Source organism: Dermacentor andersoni, chromosome 7, assembly GCF_023375885.2.
Source record: "Dermacentor andersoni chromosome 7, qqDerAnde1_hic_scaffold, whole genome shotgun sequence".
Classification (NCBI taxonomy): domain Eukaryota; kingdom Metazoa; phylum Arthropoda; class Arachnida; order Ixodida; family Ixodidae; genus Dermacentor; species Dermacentor andersoni.
This window is the reverse complement of record NC_092820.1, coordinates 9,504,927-9,524,571: the sequence shown is the minus strand read 5'-3', so window position 1 is coordinate 9,524,571 and position 19,645 is coordinate 9,504,927. Positions and strand designations below refer to the sequence as shown.

The 19,645-nt window shown below is 42.0% G+C and overlaps 1 protein-coding gene across 8 annotated transcripts in view; it reads left to right on the top strand.

Annotated features, from left to right (window-relative positions):
- The window catches only part of Plc21C (Phospholipase C at 21C), a 546,034-nt gene that overhangs the window by 334,239 nt on the left and 192,150 nt on the right, over positions 1-19,645 (top strand). For all 8 annotated transcript variants that reach the window (XM_055073221.2, XM_055073217.2, XM_055073222.2 and 5 more), the window contains exons 9-13: positions 3,743-3,839; positions 9,369-9,453; positions 10,768-10,840; positions 13,947-13,998; positions 15,981-16,135. In XM_055073221.2, the coding sequence (XP_054929196.1) occupies positions 3,743-3,839; positions 9,369-9,453; positions 10,768-10,840; positions 13,947-13,998; positions 15,981-16,135 (462 nt within the window). The remainder of the gene's footprint in view (positions 1-3,742; positions 3,840-9,368; positions 9,454-10,767; positions 10,841-13,946; positions 13,999-15,980; positions 16,136-19,645) is intronic.

Below are 19,645 nucleotides of genomic sequence, written 5' to 3'. Positions count from 1 at the left end.
GCCATAATACACAGGTTCACTATTACCGTACAGACTCGTATAAGGGCCACAGTTCAAAATTTGGAGAAAAAGATTTAAAAAATTCCCATATCAGAGAAGCAATTGCATTCAGTGGCCCAATGCCACGAGGAAGCTTCAGCGAACATTCGTGCACTGCGCACTTCTGCACACCCTCTGCTAGGCGGCGAGAGACCTCCGATGCAATAGCACATTTGAGGATCTAAAGTGTGCACTAGTTGCCGGCTGCGGCGGCACCATTTTGACCAAAAGGTTCGGTCCTGTGTAAGGGCCACATCTCGTCAAAATTGTGAAAAAAAAAAAGTGCGACCCTTATACGAGTCTATACGATAACCAAAGAGCCTGATTGGTATTCAGTGCAAAATGACATCACTAATTCTTCTCTAATCACTAAGGCAAGAGATGACTCCATTTTATTCAAGTGACATTGTATTGATGAACATATTTTCGAGACCTTTGTGCTAGAACTAGGCTTTAATCAGTGCTGGTGTACTAATTTGGAGTTCTCTTTAATAAAAGTGGACCATACTGTATATCTTGAGCTTTATGCACCCAAATTACTGATAGCTTGCTACATTCTTGCTTTATGCAATTCAATATCTACTACAGTATAACCTTGTTAGTTTGGATTTCACAGCACCTAAACAAATGTCTGAATTAACTGAATGTCGAGTTATCCAGAGTATCAAGAAAATAATAAACAAATGCTTACTACGTCAACATGCTTTTATTTACTGAATGAATCAGCGAATCCCGTTTCTGGTTTGTACAAAAGGTGTATGGAAGATGGAATTCTCATCATCTCGTGACTGTTTAGCGCTCTTAGTGGCGAAGGCGTCACGACTTCCTTCGCTACATGGCCTCGTTATCCGAGACATACTTTTCACTACCACGCCCACGTCTCAATTATTTTTTAACCAGTCTCCAACAGATCCATCCATCTGTCTGTCAAAGGTAATAACCAAGCTTAATAGTGATCTTTATAGCTTGTTAGAATGGTGCAAAATGAATAGACACCATTAATCCTAGTAAAACTAAATTTATTTTATTCTCATCCCAAAATAAATAATCACTATGCATTCTGTCCATTTCCATTGGTGACCATTTATTATCAGCAAGTGAAGAATGCACATACTTAGGTGTTATTATTGACTGTAACCTAAAATTTTATCGTCTTATAACTCATATTAAAAAGAAGTTATCACATGGAATACGCATTCTCATCAGGGCGCGTCCATTTTTTTCATGACCTTTGTTGCTCTCACTCTATTTCGCGTTTGTACACTCTCACATTAACTACTGCATAACCTCCTGGGGCAACACGTACACTACTCACCTAAAGCCGTTACAAACCATCCAAAACCAGGCAATTAGAGTAATCACGTCTAATCCACGCACCGCCAATGCTAAACAGTTACTACAAGCAAATGACATTCTAGACGTTGCAGCCCTTGTCAGGTACAACCTTGCCACTTTTCTTTTCAAGCTAATAAATGACAAAACCTCATTATCGCTAATTCCTATATCATCTCTGACAAATACAAAGTCAACTCGTTTTGCGCTGCATAATAACTTCATTCTGCCCAAAGTGCGCACTAATTATGGGAAACAGACAGTTCATTTTGCAGGCATATCATCATGGAATACATTATCATTTGTCATAAAACTCCTGAAGCCCCCTCGATTTTGTGAACTGAAAAAGTTTCTGTTATGTGATATTCAAGTGACACTATGCACTGTACAATACGATTTTGGTTTTAGACCTGCCATTCTTATGTACTCCAACATGTAATTAAACTTTCTTCCTTTAATTTTTTTCTCTTCCTCTTTATCTAGTTTCGAAATATTGCTTACTGCCGTTATTTTGTCTATTAATTACTTCATCTACTTAGATTTGTCTCTCATTATTTATCATTACTGCAATTGTACCAATTGAGCTGCTGTTGCTTGCCAAATGAACTTTTATGTTAACCATGAACAGCTAGCAGGTCCCAGTTCAGTTTTAACTTTGGAACCTCCTTCTGTATACCACTATTTGTATATTATTTTTATGTAATAATAAAAATTGATTGACTGATTGACTGATTGATTGATTGATTGATTGTCACATAGCCAGTGATCTTCATCCTCGACAGTTTCACATTATTTGCCGTAACCGCTGTGGGCGAAACCGCGGTTGCTATCAACGCGAGCATGGACAACGAACTTGTGGTTCTGAAGGTACGCGGCCAATGCGTGCACAGAGTCGAAACGAAACCACCATCTGCTGCAATAACTGCGGACGAAACAACGATCACTGTCGACGCGATCGTGGATGGCGACTATGTAGTTATGAAGGCATGTGACCTACACACACCAAGTCAAAACAAAACTACTGTTTGCCGCAACCACTGTGGATGAAACTCTGGTGGCTATCGATGCAATCATCGATGGCGGCTACGCAGTGATGAAGGCATGCAGTGTTGTGCGCGACAGTAAATGCAAGAATAAAGACTTTAAAGGCACATATAGGCACGAAGCATTCTGGTGTTGCTTTCATTCACATACAACTCCGCCACTTCACGTTGGTTGGGTGCTAGCACCGTTTTTGCTCTTTAGTGGCGCTCGCCGAGCTCCGAGCACTGATGCACGGTGAAATACGTTCGAATTAACGATGGTTAGATTGACGTAGTAGTTCTGTGGAAACCCGCAAGGTGAAGAGAAGTAATTGATAAAGGAAAAATCAGACATCCACCCGTTCGTAGCAATTGCTGCAAAGGGTTCCTGGAAAGAAATGCCTCAGTGTTGAAGAAAAATTCGTCCTGGTCCGGGACTCGAACCCGGGACCACCGCCTTTCCGCGGCAGCCGCTGTACCATCTGAGCTAACAAGACGGCTAGCAGATGGCAGGGCGAAGTCAAATTTGTCGACAACACACGAAGCAAAGGCAAGTGTTTGACGTGGAGAGATCGTGGAGATAACGTGGAGAGAAGGTGGAGAGATCCTTTGTAGCAATTGCTGGGAACGGGTGGATGTCTGATTTTCGTTTTATCAATTACTTCCCTCCACCTTGTGGGTTTCCACAGAACTACTATGTCAAACACTTGCCTTTGCTTCGTGTGTTGTCGACAAAGTCGACTTTTCCCTGCCATCTGCTAGCCGCCTCGTTAGCTCAGATGGTAGAGCGGCTGCCCCGGAAAGGCGGTGGTCCCGGGTTCGAGTCCTGGAGCAGGACGAATTTTTCTTCAACTCTGAGGCTTTTCTTCGAGGAACCCGTATGGGTTTCCTTTGTAGCAGTTGCTACAAACGGGTGGATGTCTGATTTTCCATTTATCGATGGTTAGGTTGTATCTAATAATGCATATGCCTGCCAGGACCAAAGGATGAATCCGAATTATTCGATTTACCTAATTAACCAAGTTTTATTGTATACTGTTTTTGCACACTCCTACTTTTTTAGTGATTGTTAGTACCATGGTAGCTGTGTTATGTCTCAGTTTAACTCTGTACAATATTTTTTTGCAGTATGATAATTTTTTTTTTCATAAATAAAGGGTGTACTTGTTATCACATTTTGCCTCTCTATAACTCATGTTTCTTTATTAGCTTGTTTTATGTGCTCTGTATTTGTTACATTATCAATGTACCATTCCCCCCAAACTCCAAATAGAAGCCCGGGAGGAAAATGTAAATGCAGAGATTGTCGCTGCCACAGAGTGCTGCACTACAGTGGCTGGTCTGCGCAGGGCACCGCTGCAAAGGAGTCCGAGGCTGTTGCGGAGATGTCTGCGCTCGTAAACTACATTCAGCCGGTGCGGTTTCACTCCTTCGAGCACGCCGAAAGTGAGCCTCTTCCTCATTTTTTGTGGCTGGTTTCTCGGCATAATTACTGTTCCTCTGTGTCTATGTGAAGGCCTGACAGATTTCCTTGGTGGCAGGATTCTTGTTCATCGGGGAAATATAGTGGAGATGACCGGACGGATGAAACAGGCAAGACAATGTGCTGTTTCACCCGTCCCATCGACTGTGCTGTTTTATGTGCCGTGATGAACGTAAAGCGACTGGTACTCTACAGGGTGTCTACCAACCGGGAAAACCGGGAATTCTCAGGGATTTTTAGTAGTCTGGAAATACTCAGGAAAAACTCAGGGAATTTGTGCTTCTATCAGGGAAAATTAGCTGTAATTTTATTGTAAGGGAATGAAAGTCCCTGTAATGCTGGCTCAATTAAGAGAGATGAATGACACCGTGTCATCGGCTGGAGGAGTTGCCAGTGTACAGTCAACAGCCGACTTTGCAAATGCCAGATAATTCGGACGGCTTCGCGGCACCACCGCGTACCTCATAGAACGTCTCTGAAAACGTATCTGAAATTTTGGACGCAAGAACCCTTCGCGGTCCGATTTTCCGGTCTTTTTGCTGTGACCGGCAAAACCACCACCACTGCTGTTTTAATCGCCTCGCCGCCTCGAACCGGCGCTCTCGTATGCAGATCTGATGGCAGCCGTAGCCACCACCGCCGCAACTTAGTAGGTTTAGCCACCATCGCCGCAACGTCGAAGTAGGCCTACCTATTTCGACGTTTTCTATTGAGCTTCTTGCCGTTGGTTGCCGTGTTTTTCATTGAAAGAATTACCGCTGTGAGCAATGGCACCGACTCCGCCTTTGTGGTCATCGCGATTCCATGGCTTCGACGCTCGGAAAGCACAATGCGTTGCATAAAGCCGGTTTCCGACTGTTTTGCCTTAGTACAATAGTGCCATGCGGTGAAGCTTACACAGATGTATTGCGGTGAAGCATAGCAAGTGTGGGAAAACACGGAAAAAAGAAATCACGATGGCAAGAGAAGGGAACGAAGACGCAGCGCTAGTTATATAGTACCATCTAGCCAACCAGTCTGTTCTCTTGAACAGGTTATGTATTCTATAATTATACACGCATGCACCCGTCATCTCCTGTCACATAGGAGCACTGATATGCCTAATAAGTGTACTGGCAGGCGTTCAGAGCTTTTTTGGATTTGCGTGTGGCGATTTCAATCCATAAGAGCAATAAAAGACATGCATTCTTTTTTTTTTTGAACTGCCCGATTTTTAGGACGTTTTTGCGGTCCCTAGGGAGTTCGAAAAATCGGACGTTGACTAGCTGTACAACTGACCAAGACAATGCTTCAAATGGTCCGTCACCCGCCGTGGTTGCTCAGTGGCTATGGTGTTGCGCTGCTGAGCATCAGGTCGCGGGATCGAATCCCGGCTGCGTCGGCCGCATTTTCATGGGGGCAAAATGCAAAAACACCTGTGTGCTTAGATTTAGGTGCATGTTAAAGAACCCTATAGGTGGTCGAAATTTCCGGAGTCCTCCACTACGGCGTGCCTCATAATCAGAAAGTGGTTTTGGCACATTAAACCCCGTAATTTAAATTAAAAAAAAAAAAATGGTCCGTCGGATGAACGCATGGCGGAAGGAACGAGAACACAAAGGACATATGCATTGAGGAATGAATGCGAAAGGAAGCATGCCGTTGCTTCTTTCAAGGAGCTTGAGCTCAAAAAACAAAAGTGGTGGCTGATGCCGATATGCAGGTGACCATCATCCAAACCAAATAAACACTTAAAAGCAGTGAAACACAACACTCAGGCATTGTGCGCAGGCTGAGGGTATGTCAGGACAGTTGAGGTTGACTTTCCAGCTGCTGAAAGAGAATCTTACTTGTTAGAAAGTTCGGGTCTCATACCAATGACCTTGCTATAAGTTGACAGAAATGGCTCATATTGAGAAATATTAGCTTCTGTATGCATATCCTTTTTATTCGTATTTGAGAATGCTTGACTCAATCCTGCAACCTTTATACCATTTTTTTCGAAAATATTTTATTTGCTGTGCATTTTGCCAACACCTGCCTTCTGTTTTCTTTTGGAGCAAAATAAATGCTGCTCTTTACTATTCATACTGGATTAAGTCATTTTTTTAACATGCTTGCTAGAGAGTGACAGGATTGGTCGACATGGTGTCAGCCTATCTTTGCATAAAACAAATTTCTGGGTCCCCCGGGGAATTTCACACAGGCACTCAGGGAAAACGTGGAAAACTCGGGGGAATTTGGAAATGTCAACTTGGTAGACACCCTGAGTACAGCTCAGAACCATTGTGCCGGTTTCTTGCATTAATATGGCAAAAACTATGATAGCATGGGATGCATTTGCCAGTTCCCAGTGTTTACTTGCCAGTTTGCCTTGCTGTAGCAATGCCACATTGAATAACGCTGTTATGCTTTTTTCCAACGATGCATTCATCTGATCCTTTTGCTTCAGACAAAAGGGGCATTTGTAAACCTGCAAGCGCATGGTTGAACAGGCAAGCTACACATTTCTAAGCAAAGGGACATAAAAGGCACAGCAACAAGAGCAGTCGGGCACGCTGACACTCTGTTCGCTACATTCAACGACAATCCTTCCAGAAAAAAAGCTTTTGGAAATTTGGCTGTGTGTATTAACCTCTTCTTATTAAGATAAAATCTTTGAAATTGCTTTTTTGCCTGCGCTGAATGTGATAGCAGTCACGTTTCGCGACATCATGCTCTGGAAATATCTGTGCTGGCACCATTTTGATTGAGGCAGTAGGGACTGGATGATGCTTCACTGTGCCTTAACATCTACTCTGGTTTGTGGAATGCGAAATCGCAAGGCCTGGAGCACATTTAGGTTTGAAATGAATGTGTTGATCAACCTATGCGTGTGTTATGAAGTTGTTGTGGTAGAGCTTGGCGTACAGTGCTTGTACATTACCTGCTCATCCATTGGTATTTTCTAGTGCAATTAAAGCAACTGATCTGTGCACTCAGTGGTTAAGGAGTGCTTGTCTTTCATCAGTTTCTTTGTCCTTTCTTCACTCATTGTGTCCAGATGAAAATAGAATGAGCTAGTTAGGTACACTCAGTGTGTCCTCGATCTTAAGCTTCTCTTTGGTGAGAATTGAACAGTAGTATCTGTTTGATAAGCAATGCAGTAATCTTGCAGGTTAGATGAGCAAATCTCACCAAATCAAGCAATCTTGTAGATTATGAAAGGCTGTGCCATGGGATTCCGATATTGGTATAAGAAAGCTAGCTCTGCAAGCTTTCTTTTTACATTCAGAACACACCTGTTAGTGTAGTTACTAGATTAGGCTGTTTACTGTATCGAGTTGTGCTTCTGACAGTTTTGGCAATGTGCTAGCAGTGACTGTTATAATGAGCTTAAAGGGACACTGAAACGATTTTGACGATTTTGTACAAATGTACTGACTCGTCAGAGTAGGTCCTTCTGATCATTAATTGGTGCGTCTAAGTGCTCTGTGTAAAGCATGTAATTTATTATAAGGTTTTAAAAATGTACATCGCTGCTGATCGCAGCACACTGCTCGGCGGAATTTTTAGCCGCCCCTACCTGTATGACGTAAATCACCCAATTGATGTCAGTAGGGCGAGCTATTCGATTGGCTGCCCAGGGCACGTGATCAATAATTTTTTTACCTTTATGGTGAACAAGTCATGTTCGTAATAGTTGGAATGTTAGTTAATTTGTTTCTATAAAAAGAAAGTAACACAAAGAGAATGCACAAGAACAATTTCTCTCTACACTTAAGCATATCGCATATTGACCGCAAATAAAGACTGGGCCAAAGTGAAGTTCTTCTGACACTTAAGCACTTCGGCACACATCAAGCATTGTCTTCTTGCATTACAATGTGCTCCATTTAGATGAGAGCTCTGCGGTCAGAGTCAGTCTCAGTCTTTTCGCGAGCACTATGATTCGACTTTGTTGCGTTGTGGACTGCAAACATAGCAACTGGCAGTATGTCAAGCTGCAACATCGTGTCCCTCTGCAAGGCAGCAGACAAGCGAACTGGCTGCAGTGCATCGGACTGCCGCTATCCAATCGGCACCAGGATTTGCGTGTTTGCGGCTGTCTCTTTACACTGGGAGATGAATAACGCAATAGCATTTCGCGAGTCCAGTATTACGGTAAACGCAAGCGCAAGGGGACAGGGCCTGGCCGTTTGATCGTGCTGTTTCACGGGATGAGCAGAAGCGCAAATGTGAATGGTCTGCACGGTGCACCTGGTGGCACAGAGCTCAACCACACACAGTAGCAGTAACAAAATGTGTTCTTCTTTACTGCTGGTGTAAATTTTTCACAGGAGTGTAATCGTTAACACATTCTTTTTGTAAGTCTTTAAAATGTTTTGCACTTGGTTTGTGCAATATTAGCTCTTTGTTTGGCTGGTTAAGCTCTGCGCCAATGGGTGGCTGGACCGTGGAGACTGATCAGGCAGCTCACGTACATCTATGCTCTATGCTTAAGTTCCTTCATCAGCTTGAGTTTATGCCTCCACCGTTCCGTCGAAACGCCCAGCTTGCCTGTGGTTACCGGAATACCAGACATGTTCGGTGCAGCGACAGAATGCTCGCAATGCACATTGTTTCGATAGATCTTGCTTGGGGTCAACTGCCAAGCAGCTGGCGGAGAGTTTGCAGAGGCTTCGTGCGCTCGCTCCTAGAGAACCAGAAGTTGATGACACGATGTGCCATCATAACGCAGAGACAGTGAAGGCGGAGCTTAGCCCCGATCACTCTGCGAATGAGTTGAGGAGAAAATGCATGACTATGGAGGAGGGTAACTTGTAATCGTCCATAGCTCTCTTAATATGAGACGTTCCACATGAATTGTGGTGCAAATGATTAACTTTAGCAGTACCCTACGCATCTACTAAATTTGTCCGAACCTTTTCAGGGGCCCTTTAATGATAATAATGACCCCTGATTAGCCACCTACAGAACAGAAGGTTTATTAAAGAACTCCAACTACCCCTATGTGTAAGCAAGATATGATTTAAGGATGCAAACAAGACAGCTGCTTATGTCTAAATTGCATTCATTAAGCCCTTTCCAAACAGTTCTGTTAAATACATTGAAGATTTGAATTAGGAAGGAACAGCACCAACTAAGACGATCACAAGTGGGGAGAATGACACAGGACTTGCGATCGTCTTAGTTGGCGCTGTTCCTTCCTAATTCAAGTATGCACCATCTAGCCCAAATGAATGTTGTCCGGAACATTGAAGATATTTAGGCACACTTCATCCATATATTATTTATGTGAATATACTAATTTCTGCAGAATTAATGTGGTTAGCATGTTGCAAGTAGTCCTCCAAGCTGTCAGCAAACTGTCGAATGAACGATCAGATGTGTGAGACTGACTATACGCTCACTGAAGGCAGCAAGTGCAGTAAAGATCATCTTTCACATTTTTCTTACCAGTTTTGTTTTTTATTGGGAACACAGCATTGGCTGTCACATTTAATACTTGCATGTTACTGCTTGCCTTCCAGAACGGGACCGGAGTTACGAGATTTCATCGTTTGTTGAAACCCAAGCCACAAACTTGCTCAAGGAACACCCTGTAGAATTTGTCAAGTATCCTTTTTGATGGGCACAGAAAAGCATTGGCAATGCATAAAGTGCTACTATGCATTCCTTGTTTTGAAAAATCGATTAAGCTGGTTTATGCGGGGTATATAAACTGCAGTGGTTGAATAAGACTACGTACAGTAGACTGTCGTTAAGACTGAACTCAAACAGATTGAATACTTGTTTGTCTTATCAGAAATTTGTCTTAAAAGAAGTGATCCATCTGAAAAACTTGTAATGTGCTCTTCCTGGTGCACCAAATCATTCTCTACATAATACAATAACCTTAAACAGCATTAAAACTAAAAGGCAAATGTAAAAAGAGATTTGTTGGATTTGCATGTGATAAAGTAATGCTTCACAGAACTCTTACGTAATTCAGGGATTCTTGCTTGCTGGGGCTGTGCAAATCTGCACTGTCACAAAAGCTGACATTTCACATAGCTTGCTCAAAAATTTTTAGCTTCCCTCAAGCTGTTGGAAAATAAACTGCACTAGAAATTTAGGCCTCTTCCAGCTGTGTCATACACGAACACCACTGCTGCTTGTGGTTTCCTGGGCTCTCCATCATCGTTTGCCAGCAGTGTCGCTTTGGTGACCTTCATCAATAATGGTTCTAGTGGTTTTAACATTCCTTACGTAGCTCTTCATGCCAACAGAAGAGGCACTTCTTTATCATGTCAAAGCTGCTGCTTCCATGTCACGCTGACCAAGGCCTATTGTTCAGCCAAATGGCATGCATCTGGGTTGGTTCTGAAGTTTTAAGCATATCGCTATTTTTATTTTTACATCAGTCTGCGGGAAGTCAATCAAATGTTGTCTGATGCATTGTTCCTCACACCTAAGAATTCAGTTTAATGGGGTGGGTCTCAACAGGAGCTTACTATGCTAAAGAGCTAGCACCACGAAAGAACCAGACTGGAGCAAGTACACACATCCGGGACACCAAAAACCCAAGGTTTGTGTACTTTCTGTAGGCTGGTTGTTTTGGTTTTTGCACAAAAGCTTTAGTATCTTCAACCAACTAGCCTATTTAAACATTTAAAAGCACCTGCTTGAGAGTAGGTAATGGTTTGTACGTAAACCAGAATTAAATTGCAGTCTAAAGAAACCAATAGCACCAGTAAGGTTTGAGAATGAATGTCTTGCTCTCAAAATGACCAAGAAATGTGAAAATACTTTGAAACCCAGGGCATACCACTGCCCTGAGGCTAAACTGAAAAAGTTTAATCATGCTTTTTTATACTCTGTGCTAATGACCTACTTTTTTTATCTTCATCGTAAATATGAATAAAGTCCACCTTGACTGTTCCGCTTCAGCTACAACAAGCGGCAGCTGAGTAGAATATACCCCAGTGGCACACGCGTCTCCTCCAGTAACTACATGCCGCAAGTGAGTCGCGTCTCATGCCCAGAGTTGTCGCTCCCGGGAACGCTTCCACACTTGCTTCCTTCGCTCCATTGCAGGCTGATCACCTGCGCAATGTCGTTTTGCAATACCAATGTCTTTTCTGTAATTGGTGTGAACTGCTTGAGGCAAGGCAATGCTGCAAACATTAACAGTGTTTAAAATGAACTCAAAGAGCATGTTATTTTAGTGCATAGCTACTGTACCACCCCTTTCACCAAGGTCTACTAGAAATTATTCGAGACAGCACGTCTAAGAATAACCGGCACTCATTTTGCCAGCTCGCCATTTCTGGTCGCAGGCATGAAAATCATTGTGAGAATGGCATAACTGCCGATTAAAAAAAACTTATTAATCAATGTTTTAGTTAATCACATTTAGCCACATGTTCAAGTAAAGTGCTCGAAGCGTCACATGGCATCCATGCTTGAGACCTGTCTTTATAATATGTGCAGTAGGATGCATCCATTTCCTTTTAGAATATGCTTAATGTGAAACAAACGATTGCAACTCGGAGATGCAGAATGAACGCTGGCAGCTGTTTATTCTTGCAAATTCAAGTACCAGCTCTATCGTTATGGCTTACTTGTGTGTGTTTTTCTTCTTTCTAAACCTCCGTTACAGCACTCTACATGCAATACGCACTGACACAACAATGCATCAAATATTATAACCTTTAAAAAATCACACTACAAAGCAGGAAACACGAAGTGAGTCATGTTAGAAATGCACTAGCTAACCCTACTAGCAGTTCAACTCCAGTACAGTGATATCGCACACAGTATTTACTCTCGAACTTTCTTGTATATTTAGGGTGATAGTTTTCAGAACACAAATGTATTTTACAGCCAATTTTTTGGGTAAAAGACCAAGTCTAGTTAGATTGAAGAATTCTGTATTTATCGTAAGCGGGGAGAACACAGATTTTGTGCGCGACAAAATGACAAAAATTGAAAGCCAGAGTGGTGCCACCTGTTGCGAACTGTGCTGCTTCTCCTGTGACGCTGCAGAGAGTGCTGTAGTCACAAGGTTTTAACCTCAACTCGCCCGTTCTAGCGTGGGCAGTCCAAATTTAGGAGCAGCAGTGGGACTGTTGTATGGCAATGTTCTAGATACACCACAAAGTGGCATATTGGCACACAGAAAATGATGATAGAATAGTCTAGCTCAGATTAATATTTTTCTTTAGTAAACAGGTATCTGGGCACCAGAGTGAGTAAAAGTGCACCACACAGTCAGGCAGGTGTGCCTCATGTCCTTGGGCTTCTAGTTACTCAACCGGCCCTGTACCACTGAATTGGTTTAAAAGACAGTTTTTGAATTTGTACATGGCCCTACTTACATTAAACACAGGCACTCTGTAGGACCTTAAAGTGCACTTTAAAAAAATGTTTCCCGAAATTTCAACAAGAAAATCAAAAGAGAGGCTCGAAGTGAATTCCAATGAGGAGTGTCGCTGTTCCAACTCGGAGGACTTGCCTTCATTGGGGCAAGTTGAAACATTGGCTCCAGAGACACCCTTTGTGTTACGGCTGTTTTTTGAGAATCTTACGATTATCTTTAAAAGCCTGTCTAATCCAAGACAATCCATTAGCAATCAATGTTTTATTTCTATGGCAGTGGGTCTCTTTGGATGCTAGACTAGCCAAACAACCTCGGAAAGAGGGCTGCGAGCAGACCACGTTTCGTTATGGCATCACAATATATTTAGAAATGTAGTGCAAAGTGGCTGAGTTGGTGTAAGTTCACCCTGGACAAAGTGGTGAAGGAAGAGCGTATGTGTTGTATGGCTTCATGACGTCCCTTTTGCATTCTCCTTCAGAGACAGTAAGTGACACGTTGCAAAAGACAATCCCTCTAGTTGTCTGCATTGGCAATGCGCACCAAGCGTCGCAACAAATAAGTGTTTTCTTGTTCTTGTTCTTCTTCTTCTAGGCCACTTCACTTATTAATTTAAAAACAATTTGGAACACCTTTTGCATTAAATTGTTGTCCAAAACTTATGGGCATCGAATCTGTGAAAAAGCAGAGTTTTCAGGAAGGCTGAACTGAAAATTGGTGTAATCTGTCTGACTGACTCCCCCCCGTGTCCCATATCCAGTCAGAGGCGGAGCAGTTCAGCAACATTTAGCTTTTCCTGCAGAACTGGGGTGGTGCTCATCTGGGACGTTTGACTGTGCACGCAGCCCCAAGTACGCTTTGTTAGAAAACGGCAACACTGTCCTGCGGAATGTGGCATCTACTAGAGACCTTCAATTTGCTTCTGAGTGAATGCTGTAGAAATGTCAACTGGGAAAGTTTGTAAACGTTTAGAGAAACGGAGGAGCACCTAACTGCAAGAAAGAGAGAAAGCTACGAGACACGGCAAGCATTGGATGAACTATATTTTTTTTTAATAGTGAGAGCTGCATTAATATGCTGCACTTGGTTCATGCCTTTAACTTAGTCATATCAGTAAATAATTTAATAATGTTTAGTGTTATGCTCAAGAAACTTAGGCTTTGTACCTTAATTACAGAGTCAAGAGCTCATCTCTAATATGGCAAAAAAGTGAGAAAACAATATCTTGGTGCTAGTATTGCTTTTTAAGATAACTAAATTGTCATTTAATTTTGTAGTTATTATTATTCTTTTTGTGTTTCTGGCCTCCTTCATCTGTCTTGGTTTTGTGCTATTCTTCTAAAGTCATGCACCAACAAGCTTAAACTGCTTTCATCAAATTTTTGTAAGCATACCTAATTTGTCTTGAGAGCAGAAATCCTTTGAAGTCTGTACTAATCAGTTGCTGTTCAAGTTTTGATTAATTAGACCTACTCAGGCCAAGAAAGATAACATGTACATGATACCTTGAATTTCACAATTTTGCATTCAGCATGTGCTTAAAAGAACTTGCAGAAAAAGTCATGTGAATCTTGAATCACAGGTTCTTGTTTGTGCAAATGTTTTTACGATTTTACGATTAAGCCTTCCAGTGCTCTGTCACTTGCGTGCTGTTGTGCTCACTCTTGTCATGTCATTTTCAGTGCTCCTGTGAAAACGATGCCCTTCTGCACTCTTTGTTGCTGACCTGTACCGTGTCTTCTTCTTGCAGGTATTTTGGAATGCAGGCTGCCAACTTATAGCTTTAAACTTTCAATCTCTAGGTTGGTACTTCCTTGTTTCTTTACATCTTTAGATTGAATTATCTTCAACGACTTAAGAGTAAGCCCACCTCATGCCATGGAACCTTTTGATGCTCTCTGGAAACTGGCCAGGCTCGTTGGTTAGACATTTTCTATGTTGGTCCTCAGTGCTTAACCAAGCACGGAAGAAAAAAATACACAACACTGGCACTCGCACCTGACAGCTGATATTTTTACATAGCTAGCAAAAACGGCTAATGATTGTAGTTACAGCAGAGTCAAAAATCAATCGCATCTCAAAACTGCCCTCTTCATACGGGGCCTGAAATGTCTCGTAGAGCAACAGAGGGGCTCTGTTTGGTGTCGCCTGAATTGTCCAGTTGTGTCTGCTCGCAGGAGCGACCCCAAGATGGCATAGGCCAGTGTAGTGTTTCTTCAGGACACAGTTTGCAGATGTTTGGCAGGAAAATGTCAGTTATTAGCCCAGAAAATAAAGGGCAAAGTTTTCCTTTTTTCAATCTCACCCCAACACTACAACACTGAGTGGCTTGATTTCAAGCACCTCGGTTTCCCTTGTTCTTGTCATCTATTGTTGGGGGGGTCTCGTCTTTTAACAGCCTCAATGCCCTTTCGACTGTAACAGTTTTTCTGCACATTATACATACCGACTTACGTGTACATTTACTAATATTGAATGAATAGTATTCAACTTCCACTTGAGGTAGCACGCGTGAGTTTACTGGGTCTGCCCCCTGAGGCCGTGTACTGTACTATGCGACGCCTTAGTGGGTGTCGTGCGTCGTGCCGCAGGCCTCGCACTCGGAGGGCAGGCCCCAAAGTGAATGCACAACCTCCAAGAAAGCAGGCCGCTGTTGCGGTAGCTCGTTCAGTAACACGTTGTGCAGAGTGTGTGGGTGTGGTGCTAATCAGCGCTGGAAGGTGACTTTCATTTTACTCTCCTTTCCTTTATTAAATATATAGAGTCTATCGTTACTGTAATCCTCAATTTAGGGTATTTCAATACATTTCCAATACAGAACTAATTTCTCTCGTGCTTTCCTTTGTTTCATTATTTATTGCCTTCTTATGGTTGTTATTAATATTCCAGCCTATCGATTCCCCTTATTCGTTGGCATTACTTTTAATTTTCGTGATGGCAGAAAGCGATGTGCTTTGTCACCACCGTAGTAGTTTCAGCTTCCTGGTATCCATGGTGGTTATCTTCATCTTGTGTTTATGCTGTGGGTAATGTAAAATAGTCCACGCACATGTTAATTCAGACAACCCTATGGATGCTGGAGACCCAAAATTATTGTTGCAAAGATTGACCTTAGTATTATGTGTACACTTGATTGAACTTAATTTCAATACAGTTATTAGTCCATATACACTCTGTCACACCGGGACTGCACAATGGCTCATTAACCTGTCGTTCTACTGAAAGGGAAAACAAATGAGGCTACAGAAAACACAAGCTGTTTTCTCGGGATCTGTTTTGCTGAGCTGCTTGCCAGATGAAAAGATTTGGCACTGTGTCCATGCAAACTTGTAACATTGAAATGACATTGCACTGGAATGTGGCATTGACGTCAATGTAGGATTCAGATTTTGCATATGTATGTGTTTTCTTTTGGGGAACGAGAGGCGGGTTAGGGTATTCGAAAATTTGAAAAGCTCTAGAGGAAGAATTGCTTAATTTGGGAGGCTAGGTCTTGTTCTGTTTCTAAACACAGTGCATTTCATCATGTGAATCAACAGTGTCCATCTTTGACCACAGTGCATTTTGCCATATTGGACCTTGTGGGTGGTAACTTCCTTTACATTTTTCTTAATTTGTTGACGGAGAAGGTGGCATGTTTTTCTTCTGATACTGCAGGCTACAAGTTCATGATGCTTCCTTTCTTTTAGTTGTTAGCTTATAACGCTTGTGATAGATCTCGTGATTAGTTTGTGGGATTAAGATAATATTGGGGCAGTATAATGTTTACCCTGCATGTCCACAGATCTAGGAATGCAACTGAACCTGGGAATTTTCGAGTTCAATGGACGCAGTGGGTACCTGCTCAAGCCAGACTTCATGCGGAGGGCTGATCGCAAATTCGATCCCTTTACGGAGTCCACAGTTGATGGCATTATTGCCGGCACCGTCTCCATCAGGGTGAGTATACTTTGCAAGGCCGCCTTTTTTTCTTCTTTTGTCGTGGTTCAAAAACTGTTTGTCTGATGGTAAATGGAAAATATACATAATATATTATACAGGAGAGGGTCCAAAAATCATAGATTGCACAGGGAAATACAAAGAACAATTCCGATAGTAATAAGTATTAAAAAGCACAGATGGTAATTGTGTAGTTAAAAGAAAAAAAAAGTTAACATACATCTGTACAATTACTAAACATACTGCACTATACAATTCAATATAAGTAAATGAATATGGCAAGATTTATTGTACAAGTAATGTTCTAAGAAATAACTGAAATGAATCGAATCATGATAATCATGATTTTAAAGAGTTAGGTAAATTATTTCATTGCTTTACTGCTGTTTTGCAGAAGTCATTTAATCGTAATTAGTGTGAGCCCGTTGGGGAGTAAACAATCCTTTATAGCAAATCTTGTTAGAATATTGCTGATCGATAATTAATGTTTATTATTGCAAGCACATTTCTGAGCTCAGTGTAAGGGTTTGCTAAAATAAAACGTGAATGATGCATCAAAATTTTTCTAGTTTATAACAATGCCTGATGCTCAGCATCGACGTGCGTCTGCATGTTCACCGCCTACCAGAATTAAGCGTTCTGTGTTTCTCCTGCTTGTCCATCTAGCCGACTAACCATGTACGCTGGTAAAAGATCCGACTGTCTGGTCTTGCTGTTGGCTAATATATTCTGGAAGAGCACCTTTGAATGAGGTTTGATTATAAATTTAAGTTTTCACATGGAGCCTGCAAGAAAACTTAGCTGTCCCACCAATGGCTGTGGTGTATCATTGTGGAAGTGGGCAAAGTGCTTTATTTATTGCGGTGGCAACTTATATGGACACTCCAGGCGCATTTCTGCCATCGCTGTGAGGTTCCATATAAAGTATACACGAAAAATAGGAAAACAGAATGTGTCACTTTTTATGTGCCTTTACTGTTTGTTTCTGTAGTGCTGTTCCCAAATGAACTTTGCCTTCTGTATGCTGTTAAATTGAACCAAAGGGGAGTTTCTTAGAACGCGATTTATTCTTATGAATAGCTTTTCTTATTGCTCTACTTAAGCAAGGTACAGGCATCTAACGAACTGCACTAACCCTTCTTCAAATTTGTAAACGAATTTTTTGGAGTAAGTATCTAAACTGAGCAAATTTCTGAACAAAATAGTAGGAGGGTGTGATAGTGCCTTAGCTGTTGAAAAAAAAATCTTCAGGCTCTGATCATTCTTTAATCCTTTTAATTAAATTACTGCATACAGAAAAAACAGAGAGCATTGTGCACCTACCTCCTTGACTTGGTTAAAAAATATGAGAATACCCCACTAAGTAAGAAATGCTGTTAAATTGACTGATTGGTGTGTAGATTCTTGATTCGTGTCACTGGCGGGATAGAAATGGGACATAAAGAGGAGAAGCAGACACCACAAATACTGAGCTACAACCAAAATTTACCTAATGCAAGGCTACAAAAGCAAGCACCCTGAGACACATAATTTTTTACCGCATGTGCGTCTCCCACTCACTCTCTGCCTGAGAGCTCTTTCTTAGTGGTGAGGAAACGGTGCGGCTAGTGCAGTTGATCACCCTCTCTTCTGATGTTGAATGCCTCAAAGAGCAATCTGTTAGGTTCTCATTTAAGCTTACGTAAGTGTGTACGAGTGCTGTATTTGTTTGATTATAATGCAGTCACAACTATAAGGTGAGGGTGCAGTTAGGGGACCTGGAAAAAAGAACTTAAGCATTCACAGTAATATAAGTTGATAGAGTAGCAGAAGGATTATTATCTGATTTTCTTGGACATGGAGTTTAACTTGAGGTTAGACCGCGTGTGCTGGCGTTAAGAACCCCGCTTATGGAAAAGCCTTTTACCTTATTCGTCCTCCCATTCAAAACTTGTGAAATGAAGCATCGCTCAATCCTGTCTGAAGGCAGCTCTAAACCGGTCATGTATCATCAAATGACAAGTAGCTTTCTGTGTCAAAGGCAGCAGCTACAGTATGCTGGCTATCTGACACCGATGTTAACCTCCATAGCAGAACGGCTATCAGCCACTATGAGACAGAAAAAAGATAGTGAGGACAAGAATGATCCAAACCATATATATCCTAGTTTTGCTGCGATTCCATACATGCATATGCTAAAAAAGATTGCAGGGTAAATAGGAACAAATGTATTCACTGCAAGCAATAAATGTTCCGTTCTCTGTTGCAGAGTGAACAAAGAAATTTAACAAAAGCTTGAATGGGATAAGAAATGTGCAACTGCACATGTAAAGTCATATATAATATACCATTTTCATGCAGGCGCTGCTACATAAGGCAAACTGGTCAAGGATCATTTACGCAAACATGCATGCTCGCCTAGGGGCTCAGTCACAAGTCACCTGGCAGATCACTGCAGAAACTGTGTCTGCACACCATATCTTGAAAAATGTATGCTTCTGGAACACTACCCAGAGCAACATGCTCGTGAAATACATGAAGCTTTCCTGGTACACAAACATGGTGATTCATGTGTAAGCGTGATCTCTGCATCCTTACATTGCAGTGAAATGCGCTACTTATCAAATATTTGATGAATTGCACACAACAAAGGCATGTCATATATAAATTTTCATACCTTTCTACACATAGGGATTCCTATATATTGCAACTGGAAATGCAATAAAGAGTGCTTGTCAGTCAGTGCTGTGTACATCAATTCTGCTTTCATCCGGTCCTTTGTGCTGTTTTTACCCCCTTGGAATTATTCACATTAGGTGGGGAATTGCCCAAACCAAAGGATATTCAGAAGCCCTCGAAATAGTAATCAGTGCAGATTATAGCATGCAATGTTCGCGTTGAGGTGTGACTTCATGGCAATGCATATTTCACCTTAAGTGTGGCTTGCAGCAGTGCGTTCTACACTGCCGGAAAGTCACTGTTGAGGCGAAATTCCAATACATATATAACCTACAGCCCGCCTTTACTATGAATTTTTTTTAATTTTTGGTGCAAGTTGTTATAGCTTCTGCAACACCACCGACTCAGCCGAAGAGCGTACCTTTCACCACACAAGAACCTGAGCAAAGAGGAAGAAGTCATCCTTCGCCAATCACAGCCAAACACTTACGTACACGGAATAATCATGCACAGGCTATATCCTATGCAGTACTCGTACACATGCACCCATTGCGACATCACCGACATCCTGCAACACATGGTCCAGGATTGCCCACTGTGTGACACATCCACAGACCCCACCTCACAAGCTCCACAAGATGTCTTCAAAGAAGGCCACCCCATAGAAGCACAAGAAGAGTGCCCGAAATCACCGCAGATCCATACCACAACTGAAATGTGGGAGGCCAAGCTTTCCTCTGATGACCTCGACAACCAAAGCAGTCTCGTTGCCCAGGCCAAGGAGGCAGCACAAGACAGAGGGTTCTTGGAATAAGGAATCCTCCCACCTAGAATGAACCAGGTCCTGACTCG